This window comes from Eulemur rufifrons, chromosome 7, assembly GCF_041146395.1.
Source record: "Eulemur rufifrons isolate Redbay chromosome 7, OSU_ERuf_1, whole genome shotgun sequence".
Lineage (NCBI taxonomy): Eukaryota > Metazoa > Chordata > Mammalia > Primates > Lemuridae > Eulemur > Eulemur rufifrons.
In genome coordinates this window covers 150,800,123-150,823,375 of record NC_090989.1, presented here as the reverse complement: position 1 = coordinate 150,823,375, position 23,253 = coordinate 150,800,123, and the positions used below count along the sequence as shown (strand labels likewise).

Genomic DNA, 23,253 nt, shown 5'->3' with positions numbered 1-23,253 from the left:
CTGCTGACTTTGTCTTCAGATGATGTCTAGAAACTGTCCACTTTTCATCACCCTCATCAATACTGTGCAGGTCCAGAACAGTATCATCTTGCCTGAATTACTGCAGTAGCCTCTGAACAGATCTCCTGCTTCTAATCTTGCCCTCTTGTACTTTATTCTCTACACAGAATAAGTTAGATCATGCCATTCTTCTGTTTCAAACTTTCCAATGGCTTCCAATGTCATTCAGAGTCAAAGCCAAAGTTCCAACAAGGTCCTGTGTCTGTCCTCTGTCCCCCTTCCCCACCTTGTTACCTCTCCAATCTTTTCTACCACTATCCTTTGTTTAGCACCTACCACACTAGCCTCTGCTCTTCTTAGAATATACCAGGCTTTCTCCCACTTCAGAGCCTTTGCCCTTGCCAGTTCATCTGCGTGGAATGTTTTTCCCCTAGAAAATGGTATACCTGGCTCTGTTATTTGCTTTCAGTCTTTATTTATGCCCCACGGTCTCAGGATATCTTTCCTGGCCATCCAACCTAAAATTTCATTGCTTTCCATTCTCCCAACATTTCATTATCTACCTTTCTTGCACTTACCATGATCTAACATACTATACATTTACTTATTTTTGTTTATCTCTGTCTCTTCCTGCTAGAACGAAACTCCATGAAGGGAAATATTTTTATCCATTTTTACTACTGAATCTCTCTGGCTAATATAGAGTAATAACACAAATTGTTGAATGAATAGCAAATGTGAACCTCATTTGAAAATAGTCTTTAAGTGCTAGAAGTGTCTTGTAACAAGAATAAAAATCTCACAAAGCACTTGCTTAATGATTTGATAACAGACGACATGTATTGAGCCTTTAGCCACTGCTAAACACCTAGCATGAATCATCACATTTTATTCCTGTAATATAATGATGTGCCATTCAGAAGTCCCCTAAACCCCTGTAGGTCCAAGGATTTGCTAGAATTTGCAGAGATCAGCAAAGCTGTTATACTCATGGTTACAGTTTATTACAGTTAAAAGAATCCCAATTAAAACCAGCAAAGGCAAGAGGCACATAGGGCAGAATCCAGGAGATAGCAGGCACGAGCTTCCAGTTGTTCTCTCCCAGTAGAGTCATGTGTGGCAACACACTTGGAGTATTGCCAGCCAGGGATGTTCACTTTAGCCATAATGTTCAGGGTTTTTATCTGGAGTCAGTCACAAAGGCATGGCTGACTATCTCCATGACTGACCTTAATCACTCAGTCTCTAGTCCCTCCAAAGATCAAGCTGATACCGTATGACCCAAAGTTTCCACCGTAAATCACATTGTTAGCATAGACCATCTGATGTAACCCCAGTCTCTCCCAGGTAGACATAGACACATTTATCAGGCAGGATATTCCAAGGGCTTAGAAGTTACCCCTTATGAACAGGTCAAGGGCCAAACCTTAATGTGAAGGGTATGGACAACCTAGACTTGCTGAGTTAATCCTTCACTGTACATACATCTACTGTTACTTCCTTTTACAAATGAGGACACCGAGACTTAGTATCTTGTCCAGGGTCACACAGCAGAGTCCTTAGACTCTACACTAGGGGTCAGCAAACTTTTTCTTTAATGGGCCCAGATAGTAAATATCTGTATGGCTTCGTGGGCCATAGGATTGTTGCTGTAACTACTTATCTCTACCATTGTAGTGTAAAAGAAGCCGTAGGCAATATTTAAACAAATAGGGATTACTGTATTCAAATAAAACTTTAATTTACAAAAAATAGGCAGCCTTTAGGCTATACCTTGATGACCCTTGTTTAAACCATTAAAAAATAGGAGAAACAACTTGTACTCTATTCTACTTAAGCATGAGGAGAAGTGTTAATTCATTCACCCCTGCAAGGATGGAATTTGGGTGTTTACCAGAATTCACTGAGTTCTTAACACTGTAAATGTTTTAAAGATGTAGACTCTTGGCCGGGCACGGTGGCTCACGCCTGTAATCCTAGCACTCTGGGAGGCCGAGGCGGGTGGATCGCTCGGGGTCAGGAGTTCGAGACCAGCCTGAGCAAGAGCGAGACCCCGTCTCTACTAAAAATAGAAAGAAATTATCTGGCCAACTAAAATATATATAGAAAAAAAATTAGCCGGGCATGGTGGCGCATGCCTGTAGTCCCAGCTACTCGGAGGCTGAGGCAGTAGGATCGCTTAAGCCCAGGAGTTTGAGGTGCTGTGAGCTAGGCTGACGCCACGGCACTCACTCTAGCCCGGGCAACAAAGCAAGACTCTGTCTCAACAAAAAAAAAAAAAAAAAGATGTAGACTCTTCAATATTAATTCTTTTAAAAATAATCTGAGTGCAGTGGTATTTCCAAATTATTGATCACAACCAGTTACAGATTCCTTTGTTCCTTCTCCACTCCCATGGCTTCACTTGACCAGCCTTAAAAAAAAAAAAAAAAAAAAAAAGAAAGAAAGAAAGAAAAAATAATAATCCAAAAGAAATCATTTAGCTGCTTCCTAGTATGGTAACATTTCTTTGTTTTGTTTAAGGGAAGGAAGATGATCAGTTTATCCTTCTATGATGATACCATGGTAGGCTTCAAAGTATTCACCCTTCAAAGTACTCACAAAGTACTTCTAAAGTACTTTAGAAAATACATAACGTAGTCAATAATATTTGTCTTTAAAATACGTGGCACCAGTGTTACAGCCCTTTTAGAATTTGTCTAGCAGGTTTCCAGTCCTCACCAGAAGACCCCCTATAAAAACATTTTTTTTAGATAAAAAATTATAAAATAAAAAAAATACAATGAAATAAAATACCTGGCACCCAGATTTGAGAATTAACAAACTTTTGTTCATCTCTCTCTCTCCTTACAGTTTAGGAACATTTGATGGTAAATAGGTTGAGTTACAGGATATATTCCTGTCCTACTTCTTTATTTCTTTTCTGCTCTTATATATGGCTGTCTAAGAAATTTTAGAAATTATTCCTTATTGATGTTTTATTTCCCACTACATATATATATATATATATATATATTTTCCCACTACATATATATATGTTTTTTCTGGAGACCCTATTTCTTTTCTCCTATGTATCAGTGTACCCAGAATCCATATGTAACAATTTTCAGGTTTACTATGATAGACTTGCTTAATGAGCCCCAGATAGTTAAAGCATTAGTGTATGTTTTTTAAAAACCTTTTATTAATATTTTACACTAATTATAGATTCACAGGAAGTCACAAAGGTAGTACAGAGAGGGCCCATGTAGCCTTCACCTAGTTTTCTCCTATAGTTACATCTTAAAATACAATCTCAGAAGCAGGAATTTGATATTGGCACAATGTGTATTTATGTAGTTCTTTGTATTTTATCAACTGTGTGGATTTGTGTGGCCATCACTGCAATCAAAGAGCTATTTCATCATCAGAAAGATCTCCTTTATGCTACCTCTTAATGGTCAAACCTTTCTCCTTCCCCCCAACATCTCTAACCTTAGCAACTGCTGATCTGGTTTCCATCTCTATAATTTTAGCATAATAAATGTAGATTCATAGGAAGTTGGCTAGAGGATTTTTAATTATATTGACAATTCTAAAATAACTAGGTTTTGTTCTCATTTTTCTCTTCTCTATTTCTTTGTTGTCAATTTCACTGATTTCTGCTCTGATTTTTATTTCCTTCTGCTTACTTTGGATTAATTTGTTCATCGTTTTATAGTTTCCTAAAGTTGCAGCTGAGGTCATTGATTTGAAACCTTTATTATTTTCTAATAGAGTCATTTAGTGCTATGAACTTATTCATAAATACTGCTTTAGCAGCATCTTAATTTTTTTTGAGATAACTAGATCCACATGCAGTTGTGAGAATAATACATAAAAATATCATGAACTGTTCCTTTCTCCCAGTGGTAATATATTGCATAACTATAGTACAGTATCACTACCAGAATATTGGCATTAATATAGTCAAGACACAGAATATTTCCATCACCACAAGGATTCTTCATGTTTTTCTTCTATAGTCAAACAACTTTCTTCTCTCCTTCCCCACCAACCCCTCCTTAACCCTGGGCAACAGTTCTCCATTTCTATAATGCTGTCATTTCAAGAATGTTGTACAAATGGAATCATATAGTATGTAACTTCTATAAGATTGTTTTTTCTTTCACCCAGCATAATCTTCTGGATATTCATCTAGGATGTTGCATGTATCAATAGTTTGTTTATTTTTACTGCTTAGTAATACTCCATGGTATGGGTGTACCACAGTTTATTTAGCTATTCGCTCATTGATGGATATCTAGATTGTTTCTAGTTTGGGGCTATTAACACATAAAACTGCTATGTATAAACATTCACATACAGGTCTTTGTACCTAAGTTTTAATTTCTCTGGGATAAGTGGGCTCTAATTGCTGAGCTATACGGTATATAATAGTGGCATGCATAGGTTTTAACGTGGGTGAACTCAGTCTCCAGATCACTATCCTGCAATAGGAGTCAGTTGAAATCTTTGTTCTGTTCTTTTAGTCTTAGCTGGACTGTTTGGAATCTACCTTACATATGTGTAATTCAGAGATCAGCTAGAGATTTGGGCCAAGTTTATAAGCATATTTGGGGGCTTTGTCTCTTAGGCTTTTCCCTTTCCAGGATTTCCAGTTTCTGATTTTGCCCAGACTTTTTCTTCTGGTTCTTAATGTTAGTAGGGCATATTGTCCTCCACAAGTAGTTCCAGCTAGAGCCTGCCTTTAATATAAAACCATTAAAAACAAGACAGTTACCCAGTGCCATTCCATCTTTCTGAATGTTTTTCATATCTCTTCAGGGTTTTCGGGTAGAGGATTTTATAATAATTATTTTATCCAGGGTCTAAAGTTGTTATCTGCAGAAGGGTTAGCCCAGTAGAAGATTCTCTGCCATTTCTCGAAGTGGACCTATTGATTCTGTTGAATTTTATCCAAATGGTAGCATACTGTTCTTTATCTTTTTTTTTTAACTTAATATATAATGGAGGTTTTTTCTTTTCAATGTATGTAATGATGCCTTGTTTTTATAGTTGTATAATTATCTACTGTATGGATATACTGTATTTAACAAGTCCCTGTATTGATGGACACTTGGTTTGTTTCCATTTTTTTGCTATTTAAATATTGCTGCATTATGCATCCTTGAGCATAAGGCATTTTGCATATGTACAAGCATTTTTGGATTAATTCCTAGAAGTGGAGTTGTCAAATTGTCCTACATAGAGATTGCTTTGATTTATACTTTCAACAACATTGTGTGAGAGTAGTTTTCTCACCATGTACTCACCAATTCATTATTGCTTTTTAAAAAATTTTTGTCCATCTGCTTATTTTTACAAATGACTTTGCTTTATTTGTAATTTGTGTTTCCCTTATGAGTCTAGTTAAGCATCTTTTAGCATGTTTAAAAGCCATTAATATTTTTTCTGTAAACTTCCTGTTTATGTTCTTTGCCCTTTTTTCTTCTGGGATTTTGATCCTTTTTTACTTACAGGAATTCTGCATATATTAAACATGTTTGTTCATTGTCATATGTTGCTATACTTTTTCTTGTTTTTCATTTGTTTTTACTTGGGTTAGGAGCTTTTCACCTTACAGAAGCTTTTTGTTTTTATTTAGCCAAATATGTCAGTTTTCTTTTATAATAGGAATTGTGAGTTATATTTAGAGAAAACCTTCCCCATTTCAAGATAAAAAATTTTCTTGGCCAAGTGCGATGGCTCACACCCGTACTCATAGCATTCTGGGAGGCTGAGGCAGGAAGATTCCTTGAGGCCCAGAGTTTGAGACCAGCCTGAGGAAGAGCAAAACCCTCTCTCTCTACTAAAAATAGAAAAAATTATCCAGGCATTGTGGCATGCACCTATGGTCCCGGCTACTCAGGAGGCTAAGGCCAGAGGATTGCTTGAGAACAGGAGTTTGAGGTTGCAGTAAGTTATGACTATGACACTGCACTCTAGCCAGGGCAACAGAGTGAAACTATGTCTCAAAAAAAAAAACCAAATTTTTTTTCTTCTAGGGTTTTATGGTTTATTATGTTTAAATTTTTTTATCAAACTAAAATTTATGTTGGGAGGAAGCATGTAGAAACAATGTAACTTTCCTTTTTTTCTTTATTTTGGCAAATGGCTATTTTGCACTTCTTATTCTCTTACATTTGAAAATATTTTAAATGTTTGCAGTCAAACCTATTGATATCATACTTCATGATTTCTGCCTTTGATGTCATGCTTAGGCTTTCCCCACCCTCCAAATTATATAAATACCCATTTATATATTTTATTTCTTTTGCTATTTTTGGAATTTATTTTTTATATTTAAATCTTTAATGAACCTGAAAGTTATTTTGGCATATGGTAAGTTGGGACCAAGCTTTTTTTCTGTCTAGTCAACTAGCCCGTTGTTCTACCATTTATTGAATCATTTCATCATAAATTTCGAATACCATCTTTAATGTTTTCAAATTTTCATGTACAGAATTATCCCTTTACTTCTCTTTTGTTTCATTGATTGCTCAATTCTTCCACGTATACCATACTGTCAATTATTTGAAAAGTGAAAATAATAAGGAAGTCTTGCTTTAAATGATACTAAGATGTAGTATAAATCTAAAATATTTTTGGTGGTTCTCTCTCAAATATTCTTTTATGAGTGCTTTGAACTCACATTGTAAAGTAGGTTTTTAAATGTATAAATTTGGGGAGAATTAACATCATTACCTTTAATATTCTCATCCAGGAACATGGTAGATCTTTCCATTTGTTAATGTTTCACGTTCCTCAGTTGATTTTTGTGTTTTTCCTTCTTTTTTTTTTTAAAGGATTTAACAAATTTTATTTTTCCTAACTTAGCCCCTATAGTCATAATAATTACTCAAAAAGGTAGCTTTTAAAATAGGATATTTTACACGTAACTGAGAAAATTCAGGCTTGGACATTGTTGTCTTACAATTATGGTTCTTTCGGGAGTAGTGACCTGCTCAACCATTTTGAATCTTCTCACAGTATAACATTAATAAGAAAATTATAATTCCTGAGGGAAGTTTTCTGGGAACATGATGTTCGGTACAGATGAGGTGGGAGTTGATGAGGAGAGGGAGGAATGTAGAATCTTCTTTGCAGGTGAAATCTCAGGAATTGGTGAGAAGTCCCAATTTTTTTGGCAAAATTAACTGAGGTTTGTATTTATTTATTTATTTATTTTTGGAGTTTGAAGTTTTATTTTTTTATTTTTTTTATTTCAGCATATTATTGGGGTATAAAAGTTTAGGTTACGTATATTGCCCTTGCCCCCCACCCCCAAGTCAGAACTTCAAGTCTGTCCATCCCCTAGACGGTGCACATCGCATTCATTAATGTATGTATACACCCATCCCCCCCCACATCTGCCCAACACCCGATTAATGTTATTCCTAAATGTGCTCTTAGGTGATGATCAGTGAAACCAATTTGATGGTGAGTACATGTGGTGCTTATTTTTCCATTCTTGGGATACTTCACTTAGTAGAATGGGTTCCAGCTCTATCCAGAATAATACAAGAGGTGCTATGTCACCATTGTTTCTTATAGCTGAGTAATACTCCATGGTATGCATATACCGCATTTTATTAATCCACTCATGTATTGATGGGCACTTGAGTTGTTTCCACATCTTTGCAATTGTGAATTGTGCTGCTATAAACATTCGAATGCAGATGTCTTTTTTATAGAATGTCTTTTGTTCTTTTGGGTAGATGCCCAATAATGGGATTGCTGGATCAAATGGTAGGTCTACTTGTATCTGTTTAAGGTATCTCCATATCGCTTTCCACAGAGGTAGCACTAGTTTGCAGTCCTACCAGCAGTGTATGAGTGTTCCTATCTCTCCGCATCCACGCCAACATTTATTGTTTTGGGACTTTTTGATAAAGGTCTTTTTTGATAAAGGTCCTTTATCAAAAAGTCCATCCTCACTGGAGATAAGTGATATCTCATTGTGGTTTTGATTTGCATTTCCCTGATGATTAGAGATGTTGAGCATTTTTTCATGTTTGTTGGCCATACTTGTGTCTTCTTTTGAAAAATTTCTATTCATGTCCTTTGCCCACTTTTTGATAGGGTTGTTTGATTTTTTTCTTGCTGATTTTCCTGAGTTCTAAATAGATTCTGGTTATCAGCCCTTTATCCCATTCTGTAGGTTGTCTCTTTGCTCTCGTGACAGTTTCTTTGGCTGTGCAGAAGCTTTTTAATTTGATCAGGTCCCGTTTGTTTATTTTTGTAGTTGCTGTGATTGCCTTTGGGGTCTTCTTCATAAATTCTTTTCCTAGGCCGATGTCTATAAGAGTTTTTCCCACATTTTCTTCTAGAATTCTAATAGTTTCACACCTTAGGTTTAAGTCTGTTATCCACTGTGATTTGATTTTTGTGAGAGGTGAAAGGTGTGGGTCCTGTTTCAGTCTTCTGCATGTGGCTATCCAGTTTTCCCAGCATGTGGTTTTCTAAGAGTTCTAACAGTATATACAGTAGTACCCCTTATTCACCAGGGATATGTCCCAAGACCTTTAGTGGATGCCTGAAACTGCGGATAGTACCAAACCCTATATATACTATACACAAATTTCTTTTTCCTTCTTCATTATTTCATAGATAGAAGATTCATTCTTATCATAGATCTTAGCAATCACAGCATAGAATTTTTTTGGCATATCCGAATTCCCAACATCACACTACTTGTGTACTTTGGGGCCATTATTAAGTAATAATAAGGGTTATTTGAACACAAACACTGTGATGCTGCCGTAGACAATCTGATAACTGAGACAGCTACTAAGAGACTAAAGGGCAGGTAGCGTATACAGTATGGATACACTGAGCAAAAGGATGACTCATGTTGTGGGTGGGACGGAGCAGGACAGCCTGAGATTTCATCACAATACTCAGAATGGCACACAATTTAAAACTTGTGAGTTGTTTATTTCTGGAATTTTCCATTGAATATTTTTGGACGTGGTTGACTACAGGTGACTGAAAACTTGGAAAGCGGAACCTTTCGCTTGGACAGCAAAAACCATGAATAAGGGGAGACTACTATACAGTGTGGTACTATTATTTTAAAATATGATTATGTACTATAAAAAAGACTAGAAAGATATAAACTCAGATATTAAGTGGTTATCTCTGACTGCTGGAGTGTTAGGGGATTTGAGGGTTTATTTTCAATATTTCTAATGAAAAATAAATTCTGTTTGTGTTCATATATATCACCTAAAAATAAAAATCACTCAAAGCTTTTTTTCTGAATTAAAAACTCCACAACTTTAATTGTCCATAATAATTTGAAATAGTAGTTTATATAATTAATGGTGATATTAAAAGCTGGAAATCATATTAATTTATTTATATTTTTCTTTTAAGCAGCAATGGAAATTTTTAAGTCAATATTCAGTATTTTAAGACTTTTTCTTTTTGAGACAGAGTCTTGCTCTGTTGTCTCAGCTAGAGTACGGTGGCGTGATCATAGCTCACTGCAGCCTTGAACTCCTGGGCTCAACCAATCCTCCTGCCTCAGCCTCCCAAGTAGCTGGGACTACAGGCACACACCACCACACCTGGCTAACTTTTTCTATTTTTAGTAGAGAACGGGTCTCACTCTTGCTCAGGCTGGTCTTGAACTTCTGACCTCAAGCAATCCTCTTAGGCTCCCAGAGTGCTAGGATTATAGGCATGAGCCACTGAGCCCAGCCAAGTATTTTAAATTATGTGAGTAGCATTGTTTTTAAGGTTGGCCATAAGCTAGTTGTATAATTAGCATCTGACACATTCTTATAAATCTGGTAAGCCTTATAGCTTAATATGTAATAGAGATATTCACATATACTTATGTAACCATAATAATCTCTTCACAGTATAGATTTTCAGACAAAGTGACTATTAAAGAAGAAAAAGAAAATGTTCATGAAGTTTGCAAAAGGTCTGTAACAATTTTTAATTACATAACTTAAAAGTAGTCACATATCTAATTTGTATCTTGTGTTTTTCATTCTCTGCATAAATGCTTGGGTTACCATAAACCATATGTGGGTAGAATTTAATTGATGTGTCAGATGCACTCAGATATAAGGGGTATTGTAAGTTTCCTTCAAGCTTACACTAAGTTTTTTTAGCCATTAAAATATTTTTTGATAAAAGATAAGTAGTGAAAAAAGAAAATTAGAAAAATAAAAAAGGATTTATGTGTATGCCTTTTATGAAGGAAAAAGTGGCTGAAATCAGATGAACATGACAGTTTGCAAGGAGCTTAAACAGATGCAATGATTAGTACTAAGAGTTACAGCACACTCACTAGACCATAAAATCACTGCATTTAGAGTTGTAGGACACCTTAGAGATCATCTGATCCATCCTCTACCCTCATTTTACTGTTGAGGTGAAGCACAACAGGTGATGGACATATTCAAGTCCTTTTGTTAAGGCAGTGGTTTTCAAAGTGTGATCCGTGGAGCAGCAGCATCAGGTGGGAGCTTGTTAGAAGTGGGAATTGTATAGTCCCACCTCAGGTCTACTAAATCAGAAACTCTGGGGATGGGGCCCATCAGTCTATGTTCAACAAGGCCATTAACTGATAATGATGCATGCTTATGTTTGAGAACCACTGTGTTAAGGGAAAGGCTAGGTAAGAATTAGATTGGCGTAGAAGTCCAGTATGGTTCATGACCGTTTGGAGATCCTAAAGAAAAAGGAAAGATGACAAGGTTTACTTTTCTTTTTCTATTTGAAGCATTTTGCTTACAGACTAAAATAGTGTCATTGTATCCTACAAAAGTTTATCGTCAGCTTGGCTCTATCATAGTGATCAGAAGTGTGACATTGGGCAACTTACTACATCACCCTGGGCTTCAATTATCCAATCAAAAATGAGAGAATTTTCTAGATAATCTCTTCCATCTATAAGATTCCATAATTCCTATTTCTTTCTTTTATGTTACTGCTTTTGTTTTATTTTGTGGGGGAGGGAGTTATGTTGATTACACAGAGCAATGATATCCCAAGATGGGGAGGGAAGCAAATATTTTGTGTGAAAATTTTAAATTCCACCAATGCTACAATGTTTCAACTATTGTAAATATGATCCCCTCTTCTATTTTTACTCTTCTTTGGCCCAGGAAACCCCAGTTGAAAAACTTATTAGAATTATCTTTAAGGTAAAAGATCTGAGTGTTGGTATAAGTCTTTTCCCTAAAAAGTACTTCATTTGTATCTACTAGTTAGCTCTGAAGTACTTCCCCACTCCCCCTTATTTGTTATTTCTTTTTCTAAATAACCTCTAAATTTTTGTAAAATTGGTTATATAGGATTTCACATATTAGAATACAGTTAAAGCTGTTTAAATCAGCAACCCTGGAACAATAACATTTCTAAGACCTTCTCCCCAGAGGAAGCTCTCAAAGACCCATATATATTTATTACATATACTTGTCCTGAAGAATAATTTATAATCCATTTCACTGCACTCTCAGTAGAATAACTGGATGACCTTTTCTGGATTAGAAAGTCAGCCTCGCTCCTCCTCAGACCTTTTGTTTATCATGATCAAAAATATTTTGCTCCAGTTTTAACCACACTACCCCATTGCTACCCAACCATTTAACAAGTATTGGTTTTCTAGCTAAGAAGTCAGGAATAACTTATTGAAGATATTAAAGATGTTGTGGGATTGGTTCTAGACCACTACAATAAAGCAAATGTTGCAATAAAGTGAGTCACCCAAAGTTTTTCATTTCCTGGTGCATATACAAGTTATCCTTATACTATACTGTAATCTATTAAGTGTGCAATAACATTATAGCATTATGTGAAAAAAAGTACATACCTTAATGTTAAAATACTTTATTGCTAGAAAAAAAAATGCTAGCAATCCTCTGAGCCTTCAGCAAGTTGTTATCTTATTGCTGGTGGGAGTTCTTGCCTTGGAGTTGATGGCTGCGGACTGATCAGGGTAGTGGCTACTAAAGGTTGGGGTGGCTGTGCCAATTTCTTTCTTTCTTTCTTTCTTTTTTTTTTTTTTTTTTTGAGACAGAGTCTCACTTTGTTGCCTGGGCTAGAGTGCCATGGCGTCAGCCTAGCTCACAGCAACCTCACACTCCTGGGCTCAAGCAATCCTCCTGCCTCAGCCTCCCGAGTAGCTGGTACTACAGGTGTGCACTACCATGCCCGGTTAATTTTTTCTATGTATATTTTTAGCTGTCCATATAATTTCTTTTTATTTTTAGTAGAGATGGGGTCTCGCTCTTGCTCAGGCTGGTCTCGAACTCCTGAGCTCAAATGATCCTCCTGCCTCGGCCTCCCAGAGTGCTAGGATTACAGGCATGAGCCACTGCGCCCGGCCCAATTTCTTAAAATAAGATAATGAAGTTTGCCACATCACTTGAGTCTTTCACAAAAGATTTCTCTGTAGCATGCAATGCTGTTGGATAGCATTTTACCCACAGTAGAACTTCTTTCAAAATTGGAATCAATCCTCTCAAGCCCTGCTGCTGCATTATCAACTAAGTTTATGTAATATTTGAAGTCCTTTGTTGTCATTTCAATAATGTTCACAGCATCTTCATCAGGAGTAGATTCCAACTCAAGGAACCACTTTCTTTGCTCATCCATAAGAAGCAACTCTGCATCTATTCAGGTTTAATCATGAAATTGCAGCAATTCAGGCACATCTTCAAGCTCCACTTCTAATTCTAGCTCTCTTGCTGTTTCCACCACATCTGTAGTTCCTTCCTCCACTGAAGTCTTGAAACACTCCAAGTCATCCATGAGTGTTGGAATCAGTATCTTCCAAACTCCTGTTAATGTTGATATTTTGACCTCTTCCCATGCATCACAAATGTTCTTAATGACATCTAGAATGGTGAATCCTTTTCAGAAGTTTTCAATTTACTTTGCCCAGATCCATCAGAGGAGTCACTATCTATGGCAGCTATAGCCTTATGAAATATTTCTTTAAAAGGCTTTAAAGTCAGAATTACTCCTTGATCCATAGACTGCAGAATGGATGTTGTGTTAGCAGGCATGGAAACAACATTAATCTCCTTGTACATCTCCATCAGAGCTCTTGGGTGACAAGGTACATTGTCAATGAGCAGTAATATTTTGAAAGCAATCTTTTTTTCTAAGTAGTAGGTCTCAACAGTGGGCTTAAAATATTTAGTAAACCGTGCTGTAAACAGATGTGCTGTCATCCAGGCTTTGTGTTTGCATTTATAGAGCACAGGCAGAGTAGATTTAGCATAATTCTGAAGGGCCCTAGGATTTTTGGAATGGTGAGCATTGGCTTCAACTTCAGGTCACCTGCTGCATTAACTCCTAAGCGTCAGCCTGTCCTTTGAAACTTTGAAGCCAGGCATTGACTTATCCTCTCTATCTATGAAAGTGCTAGATGGCATCTTTTTCCAATAGAAGACTATTTCCTCTGCATTTGAAATCTGTTATTTAGTTTAGCCACCTTTATCGGTGATCTTAGCTAGATCTTCTGGTTACCCTCCTATAGCTTCTCCGTTAGAACTTGCTGCTTCACCTTGCATTTTTATATTACAAAGATGGCTTCGTTCCTCAAACCTCATGAATCCCCCTCTGCTAGCTTCAAACTTTTCTTCTAAAGCTTTCTCACCTGTCTCAGCCTTCATAGAATTGAAGCAAGTTAGGGGCCTTGCTCTGGATTAGGCTTTGGTTTAAGGGAATGTTGTGATTGGTTTCATATTCTGTGCAGGCCACTTAAACTTTCTCCATAACAGCAATAAGGTGGTTTCTCTTTCTTATCATTTGTGTATTCACTGGAGTAGCACTTTTAATTTTCTTCAAGAACATTTCCTCTTCATTTACACCTTGGCTAACAAGAGACCTTTCAGCCTATCTCAGCTTTTGATATGCCTTCCTCACCAAGCTTAATCATTTCTAGCTTTTGATTTAGACTGACAGATGTGAGACTCTTTATTTTATTTCAGCATTTAAGGGCCACTGTAGGGTTATTAATTGGCCTAGAGTCAATATTGTTGTGTCTCAAGAAATAGGGAAGCCTGAAGAGAAGGAGAGAGATGGGGGAACTACTTGTTGGTGGAGCAGTCAGAACACATACAACATTTACCAATTAAATTTGCCCTCTTATATGGGTGCAGTTTGTGGTACCCCAAAATAATTAGAATAGTAACATCAAAAATCACAGATCACTATAACAGACATAATCATAAAAAATTCAAAATATTGTGAGAATTACCAAAATGTGACACAGAGACATGAAGTGAGCCCATGTTGTTGGGAAAATGGTATCAATAAATTTCTCAACATAGCGTTGCCACAAACCTTCCATTTGTTTAAAAAAAAAGCACAAAAAACAGTATCTGTGAAGTGCAATAAAATGAGATATGCCTATAATATATAGCATAGTATGTGGCATGTACATAGCATTAGGTTATGTTTCTACTTATTTGATTCTCATTACTTTAATGTTTTAAAAATAAATTTAAATTCTGATTTTGGTTTTTCTGCTCACACAGCAAAGATTCTAGAAATGCAGACATTATGGTTGGTGAATGTCAATTAGCAGCACTGGCCCCAAAACCTCTGTGCTTATTAGTACCTCCTTTGAATCTAAGTAGTCATCAAGAAGACACAATACTGAAGCCCTGGATGAATGGTACTATTTGTTTTCTTTATAGAGTCCTGTTGGCTTTTGGTGATATAGAAAGTATATAGGAGATTTTCCCACCAAAACCAAAAAAAAGTTAAAAAAGAAAAATTGACACAAATGTGGTATATGTTAAAATTGAAGGCTTATGTGCCTTTCTTTAGTACTTTTAATGGGATAACTTCTGAAATTTCTGTATATATGTGATAGTAGTAGTACAGGGAATGTAGGTTATACATAAAATATTTATATGTTAATTAAGTATATTTGTATTTTAGAATTTGCCAATTTTCTTGATAATTCACAATCCTTTGAACACAATAAGCTACACTGAAGGGTGAATTTAGAATCTATAAAACCACTTGTGTTGTACACATCTAATTTGTCTATACCTTCCCAATACTGACTTAATGTTGCCTGGTGTAGTATACTATAATACACAGCATACCCACAATGATCATGTGTTTTATCTTAAAAATGCTTACAGTTTTCATAATGTAAATTACTGCAAAGCTATGCAGCAAAAACTTTAGCTTGTTTCAGATTATATCTGCATGCTGCCAAAGTAAAAAATAAGTGATTTAAAATTTAAAATACTTTTATTTTTATTTGTTTTATCTTTAGAAAAGAATATTTTTAAATGCCCTAGTTCTCATTTTAAAAGACCAACATTAAGGGATATGATGCCTGGTATATTAGTCTGCTTGGGCTGCCATAACAAAATACCACAGATTGAGTGGCTTAAACAACAGAAATTTATTTTGCACAGTTTTAGAGGCTGGAAGTTCAAGATCAAGGTTCTGGCAGGGTTCAATTTCTGGTGAGGGCTTTTTTTCTGGCTGGCAGATGGCTGCCTTCTTGCTAAGTCCTCACATAGCTTTTCCTTGGAGTGTGGTGAATTCTTTGGTACCTATTCTTACAAGGATGCTAATTCTGTCAAATCAAGGCCCCATCCTTATGACCTCATTTAACCCTAATTATATAAAGGCCCTATCTCTAAATAAAGTCATACTGGGGGTTAGGGCTTCCACATGTGAATTTGCAGGGGAGGAGGAGAAACAATTCCATCCATAGTATCTGGGTTTGTCAGTAGTTTTCTGCCCTTAGAAAGGTTTATTGTGTGCAGTATTTGTTTAACGTAGAGACTTACCGTTTGAATCCTGCTATATAAGGCTTTTAAGAAAGTTATCTGCAGCCTGTAGTGAGTTTAAAATTTTAAATTCAGATCTAGAAATACTTAAGGGTACCTAAAATGTAAATCATTCTATATTTCACAGAAACACACATGGCAGCACAGTCTGTGAATTGAACATGAATATTCCAAAATGAAATTTTAAAGCAGATAGTAGTGATCATCTATTTCATTGTTATGAAGGGAATAAATTGTAACATATTGGTGCGTAATGTCATACTAAATCATTTCTAGATTTCAGATTTCCAGGAAAACATTCTGTCCTAAAGCTGCAGAATCCTGAAAATTGTGAAATATTTAGGAGGGAAAAAAATGTAGGGGTAAGTCTTCTACTTTTTAAAAAAATAATTTTATAAAACTCATACTTTGGACCCTTCTGGTTGTATTTCTCTTACTATCATTTTTTAAGCAGTTCTAGACATTCTATGGATTTTGAATGGAGGCTGGTGGTAAGAGGCAGAAAATAAGTATTGACTCAGAGGATATTCACAAATAACATAAGAGGTTGAAAGCAGCAGAGGGGGAACATACAAAACAGAAAATATAGGATGAAGACTTCTCTTGATGAAAGAAAAAGCTGGAGATATAAAGCAGTTTATGGGGAAAGTTTTGCCTTTTTCTATTAATCAGAAAAGCTAAGGAAAATTTTGGTTCTAATAAATGCATCTGAAATATGATGCATATTATAATAGAATTAACTTTTTATAAAAGTAGGGGCAGGTGCATGAAAAGGAGGAGGGATTATATAAGCTTTTAAAAATATATAAAGTGTATGGGGGCAGGGAGTCTATGGGATATCTCTGTACCTTCCTTTACTTTTGCTGCAAACCTAAAACTTCTCTTAAAAAAAGTCTTGTTAAAAAAATGTAATATAAAACAGAATAACATTGATGGAATATTTTACACTAAGAAACTGAGAAAATTCACAGACAAATCACTCTAATTTTTCATTATTTTTAAAAACATAAGCTGGTTGCAGTGGCTTACAACTATAATATCAGCAACTCAGGAGACTAAAGTGGGAGGACTGCTTGAGGCCAGGAGTTCAAGACCAGCCTGGGCACCATAGCAAGACCTCATCTCCTAAAACATAAGAAAAATTAGCTGGGTGTAGTGATATGCACCAGTAGTCCCGGCTACTCAAGAGGCTGAGACAAGAGGATCACTTGAGCCCAGGAGTTTGAGGCTGGATTGCGCCACTACATTTCAATCTGGGTGACAGAGCAAGACTTTGTCTCTAAAATTTAAAGTATTTATATATATATGTATTGTTTGGAGTTTATTTTTTCTTATAAAATTAGCAAGCAATTTATCCTGATACTGTTTAGGATGCTTAATATTTGTTGCTTCAAATGCTTTCTTACTTGCTTATAGTAAATGTTTTGCAGTAAACAGAGAATGGGAATTTTTCTAATTCTCTAGGTGTTCCAGAAGCCCCTAGGGTTGATGATACCCCATAGATACTGCAAATTTCATTTTAATACGTTGCGTGGTTGTGAACGATCACAATGCAAGTTTGCTCATGTGCCTGAGCAAGGGGATGAAAAGGTAAAACAGAAAGTCTTTGAAGTAGAGATTTTAATAACTATCTCATTCATGCGTTTTAATTTAGATTTTCATTAACTCCTAAGAGCATATATGAGCTTTGCTTGTTTTTGTGTTTTATATAAATGAAATCATATAATGTGTATTCTTTTATGTCTGGATTTTGCTCAATATTTTTGAAATTTGTCTTTTTTTATCTAATTATAGATGTGTCTTTCTCATTGTATAATAGTATTCCATTGTGCGAGTATATCAAAATTAATGTGGATAAATATTACTGTTGATGGGCATTTGGGTGGTTTTCAGATTTGGATATCATAATTATTATGCTATCAGTGTTCTTCTGCATGTCTTTTGGTGAACATATGCACACATTCTGATAGGTTATACTTAAAACTGGAATTGCTGGGTCATAAGGTCTACATATGTTCAACCTGAGTAGATACTGCCACACAGGTTTCTAAAGTGGTTTTATCATGTTACACTCTTTACCAGCAATGTCTGAAAATTCTAGTTGCTTCATATCCTTACCAGCATTTTACGGTATCAGCCTTTTAATTTAGCCGTTCTGGTTAGCCGTGTGATGCCTTCCCTGATGATTGAAGTTGAGCATTTTTCAAAGTGTTTATTGGACATTTGGATATGCTGTTTTTGGAAGTATCCAGATATTTTGCCTATATTCTATGGGATTGTCCTTTTCTGAACCAATTTACAAGAATTCATTATATAAGCTGAACACAGTTTCTTAGACTGGAGATATATATATGTATATAGCAAATATCTGTCTACTACTTTACAAGTTGCCTTTTACCCTCTTAAAAGTGTCTTTTGAGAAACAAAATCTCTTAATTTTTATATAGTTCAATTTCTCAATTATTTTCTTTTGTGGTATTAACTTTTTTTTTTTTTGAGACAGAGTCTCACTCTGTTGCCCAGGCTAGAGTGAGTGCCATGGCGTCAGCCTAGCTCACAGCAACCTCAAACTCCTGGGCTCAAGCGATCCTCCTGTCTCAGCCTCCCGAGTAGCTGGGACTACAGGCATGCACCACCATGCCCGGCTAATTTTTTCTATACATATATTTTTTTTAGCTGTCCATATAATTTCTTTCTATTTTTAGTAGAGATGGGGTCTCGCTCTTGCTCAGGCTGGTCTCGAACTCCTGAGCTCAAACGATCCGCCCACCTCGGCCTCCCAGAGTGCTAGGATTACAGGCGTGAGCCACCGCGCCCGGCCGGTATTAACTTTTTATATCCTGTTAAAGATATCTTTGTTAAGATCCTGAAGATGTTCTGTATTTTTCCTTTAAAAGTTTATTGTTTTACCTTTTGCATTTAGAACTCTAATCCAGAGTTGATTTTTGTTTATGATGTGAGAAGAGGGTCAAGATACAATTTTTCCCCATGTGGATCTTCAGGTGACCCAGCACCATTTACTGAAAAGACCATCCTCCTAGCTACTCAGGAGGCTGAGGCTAGAGTATTGCTTCTGCCCAGGAGTTGGATGCTACAGTGAGCTATGATCCTGCCATTACACTCCAGCCTAAGCAACAGGGCAAGACCCTGTGTCTAAAAAAATAACTAATCAAATATATTAGAAAGACCATCCTTTCTCCACTGCACTGCAGTGTCACCATGTCATAAGTAAGCTGACTATGTCTGAATGGGTCTATTTCAGGGCAGTCTGATCTAATACATTGGTCAGTGTGTTTATCCTTGTACCTGTAAGTGGTTATTTTTAAATAACCTAAATAAGGTTTTTGTAACGAATTCAGTATGTACTTCAAATCTGGAAGTTAGCCAAACATCACTTCTTTATTCTTATGCTTTCATTGATTTTAAAAGTTTGAAATAAGCAAAGAGATAGAATTGAAATTCTATAGTTCTTATGAAATATAAAAAAGGTAATTTTATACTTTTCATGACTTTTGCAGATTTGCATGGATGTGTTTAAGAAATATATAAGCATCAATGAACTATGTTTGCTACAACGTGCAGGTATGAAACAATTGAATGATTAGTATAAATTTATTAGTGTGGGTATTTCAAACAATGTGCTATTGTTTGAAAGTAAATTCAGTACATTCTAAGTATGAAAACTGAATGCCTTATGTAAGAGTGGCTCTGTTGGCTTTAGAAAGGATTAAAAATAAATATCGTCTTTTGGTTAATAAAAACTTATAGTCCACCTAAACACTATAATTCCCTTATGTACTAATATTTTCATGACTTAGAAATTTTATTTATAAGATAGAGAAAAGGGTATTGTTAATTAGCCTTTAAATCCATCTGAATGGATCTTTCAGAGAGTGAATTTTTCCAACTTCTTCATCTTTCTCTTTTTATACTTACCCCTTCTAGCCATGCACAGTGAGTTCTGTGCAGTTCCCTAAACACACCAGGCTGTGTTATAACTCCAGCGCTACTGCTGCCACTGCTCTCTGCCCGGAATGCCTCTCCTTCCATCCCTTTTCCCCATGGCAAAGAACTATTCATCTTTCAAGGCTGAGTCATAGGAAATAGGATTACCTCCTATTATACCCTTTTCTGATTCCACAATCCCACCTCATTCTTTGCTTCTGTTCCCTCTCCCTACTAGAACATGAGCCCCAAGAGGACGAGGACCAATCTTTATTTATATTTGTCACCCTTACACACCCACCAAAGCCACATAGTATGTGGGAATAGAGCACTTTAGCTTCATATTCATCTGTGTGAAATCTTATTCAGCTAAAAACAAAATCTCTGACAAGTTTATTGTTTTGTTTTGCTGGTGATATCATTTCCCTAAGGATTAGAGGAAGCATCTGAGAGAACTGCTAGTCTGGACTTAATCTAACTGTAACAAGGGAAAAATAGTTAAGGTGGAGGTAATAGGAGCCTATATGGAAATAAACTTGTGACCGAGGGTTTGTGATAGCCAAGAACGAGAAGGTACATATGGTTAGATGTGAATTATTAAATTCCAGAAATAGGCCGGGCGTGGTGGCTCACGCCTGTAATCCTAGCACTCTGGGAGGCCGAGGTGGGCGGATCGTTTGAGCTCAGGAGTTCGAGACCAGCCTGAGCAAGAGCGAGACCCCATCTCTACTAAAAATAGAAAGAAATTATATGGACAGCTAAAAATATATATAGAAAAAATTAGCCGGGCATGGTGGTGCATGCCTGTAGTCCCAGCTACTCGGGAGGCTGAGACAGGAGGATCCCTTGAGCTCAGGAGTCTGAGGTTGCTGTGAGCTAGGCTGACGCCACGGCACTCACTCTAGCCTGGGCAACAGAGTGAGACTCTGTCTCAAAAAAAAAAAAAAAATTAAATTCCAGAAATAATTTCATAACATGAGATGTGGAAGAAAAGATGATGTCACAGAAAAGATGCAAAACTCCTCTAAATATAATTCTGTGTAAAGATCCAATATGGCCACAGAAGAAATAATCTGAATTTAGTTTTAAAACAACTAATGTAGAACAAAAATAAGGGCTTATAACAAAGAATAAGAGTAGGAAGTTGTCAAGGACCTGTGGAAATTGGTGTGAAAATAGAAACTTAGATCAGTAGAAAAGAATAGATAGTTAAGGAGGAATCGTTTAATAAATGAGTTAAGATAAACTGCATAGCAACTTAGAAAGTTTCACACCCCTAAAGAGTTAGATCCATACCACTGGTGTAAGGTGTGGATCTAACTGCTTAGACTCTACAGAGAAGTCTCAGGGACCTTTGGTGCACAAGGGGAGGTAGCTGAGTAGGTGGGACTCCCCATTCCCCTATGTAATCATAGTTCTATGTTTATCTGTTTTATATTTGAATTTCCACATAAAATTCTCTTTCCAGAGTTTTTAATTTAAAATTTTTGTTTAGAAATAATTTCAAATTTACAAAAAGTTTCAGAAATAAAAATAATACAAAGAATACTCATATCCTTACTTTACCATTTGCATTTATTCTGTCTCTCTCTCCGCCTTCCATATATGTGTGTGCATGTGTATACATGGCCACATACACATACATATTTTTTCCCTGAACCACTTGAAGGTAAGTTACATACATCATGGCCCTTTACCTCTAAATACTTTAGTGTATATTTCCTGAAAATAGGTTATTCTTATATATAATTATGGTACATTTATCCACATCAGTTAAACTAACATGGATATAATAGTTTTATCTAATCTATTTATATTCAAAATTTGTTAATTGACCCAATAATATCCTTTATAGCATTTTTGCTTCTAGTCTAGGATCCAGTCCAGGATCAGGTATGCATATAGTTGTCATGTCTCTATAGCCTCCTTTAATCTGGAATATTTCTATAGTCTTTCTTTGACTCTTTGAGTGTGTGTGTGTGATAAAATATACATACCATAGTATTTATAATTTTAAACATTTTAAGTGTACAATTCACTGGTATTATATGCATTCACAATGTTGTATAACCATTACCTCTATTTGTTTCCAGAACTACTTTATCATCCCAAATAGAAACTCTGTACCTATTAGGCAGTGACCCCTCATTACCCTATACCTCCTAGCCCCTGATAACCTCTAATCTACTTTCTGGCTCTATGAATTTGCCTATTCTAGGTACTTTAGATAAGTGGAATTTTATAATATTTGTCTTTTTGTGTCTAGTTAATTTCCAATAATGTCCTTAGGATTCATCCATATTGTAACATATGTCAGCATTTCCTTCCTTTTTAAAGCTGAATAGTATCTCATTGTATGTGTATACCACATTTTGCTTATCCATTTATCCATTGATGGACACTTGGGCTGTTTCCACCTTCTGGGTATTGTGAGTAATGTTGCTATGAACCTTCATGTACAAGTATCTGTTTCCCTGATTTCAGTTCTTTTGGGTATATACCTAGGAGTAAAATCATTGGTCCTCTTTTATGTGTTTTATATTTGAATTTCCACATAAAATTCCCCTTCCAGAGGTTTTATGGCTAAAAAAATTTGGAAACTACTACTGTTTAGCATATATCAAAATAAATGAATATAGTATATTAGCAGTTCAGTAGAAAAAAATAAGTTTTTAAATCAGATTTTAAGAAAGGTGATAATTTCTGTGGTTTAATGTCATCAAAGGAAATACAAAACATATAAATTTGATCATATAAATTTAAACTGGAAAAAGTCAAATATTGTAGATTTGCCATTGGTAATATATAAAAATATTCCAATTTATAAGAATATCAAGAATTCAATCAGCTATTTAGAAAGGCATGAATGTTGTTTCTTCTTGTGAGAATTAGCAACAGGTCTGGAGAGGAAAATCCAGTGGTTACTGGTTCACTGGAATTGTGCACTCCTAATCAAAGAAAGGAGTAAAAGTACCTGATTCTGGTAAGTCATTCGTGAAGTAGTGTTATGTATTGACAAAACCTTTTTAAAAAGCAACATGGCAGTTTATGTCAAAAGGTATTAAAATGTTTAAACTGTTTCCGCCCAGCAGTTTTACCAGAGAAGATCATTTTAAATGGAGAAATTATATTAAAATTTAAAAATAACTTAATGACAAAAAGGAGGTGGGTTTCATGTCAATTACTGGACTGTTGCATACTGGCTAACATAGATTCTTTCCAACTACTCCTTTTTCAAACATCGCAGTTCCAGTTTTATTAGTAAGTCATAGTAATAGACACCGAACTTCCCATATTATCGGTTGATCTGCTTCTACAGAGGCAACTATGTAGATACAGCAAAAAGAATAGCTACAAGGGCCGGGCGTGGTGACTCACGCCTGTAATCCTTGCCCTCTGGGAGGCCAAGGCAGGAGGATTGCTTGAGCTCAGGAGTTCAAGACCAGCCTGAGTAAGAGCGAGACCCTGCCTCTACTAAAAATAGAAGAAATTATCT

General features: G+C 35.9%; 1 protein-coding gene and 1 non-coding gene across 2 annotated transcripts in view; both read left to right on the top strand.

The window, feature by feature from the left end:
• The window catches only part of TOPAZ1 (testis and ovary specific TOPAZ 1), an 82,658-nt gene that overhangs the window by 15,661 nt on the left and 43,744 nt on the right, over nt 1-23,253 (top strand). The window contains exons 5-9 of the mRNA XM_069473548.1: nt 9,891-9,955; nt 14,532-14,671; nt 16,089-16,174; nt 17,277-17,402; nt 19,331-19,394. Of these exons, the coding sequence (XP_069329649.1) occupies nt 9,891-9,955; nt 14,532-14,671; nt 16,089-16,174; nt 17,277-17,402; nt 19,331-19,394 (481 nt within the window). The remainder of the gene's footprint in view (nt 1-9,890; nt 9,956-14,531; nt 14,672-16,088; nt 16,175-17,276; nt 17,403-19,330; nt 19,395-23,253) is intronic.
• On the top strand, nt 2,673-2,733 carry LOC138388938 (U7 small nuclear RNA). Its single transcript, XR_011234393.1, has one exon. It is a non-coding gene; the product is annotated as a U7 small nuclear RNA (small nuclear RNA).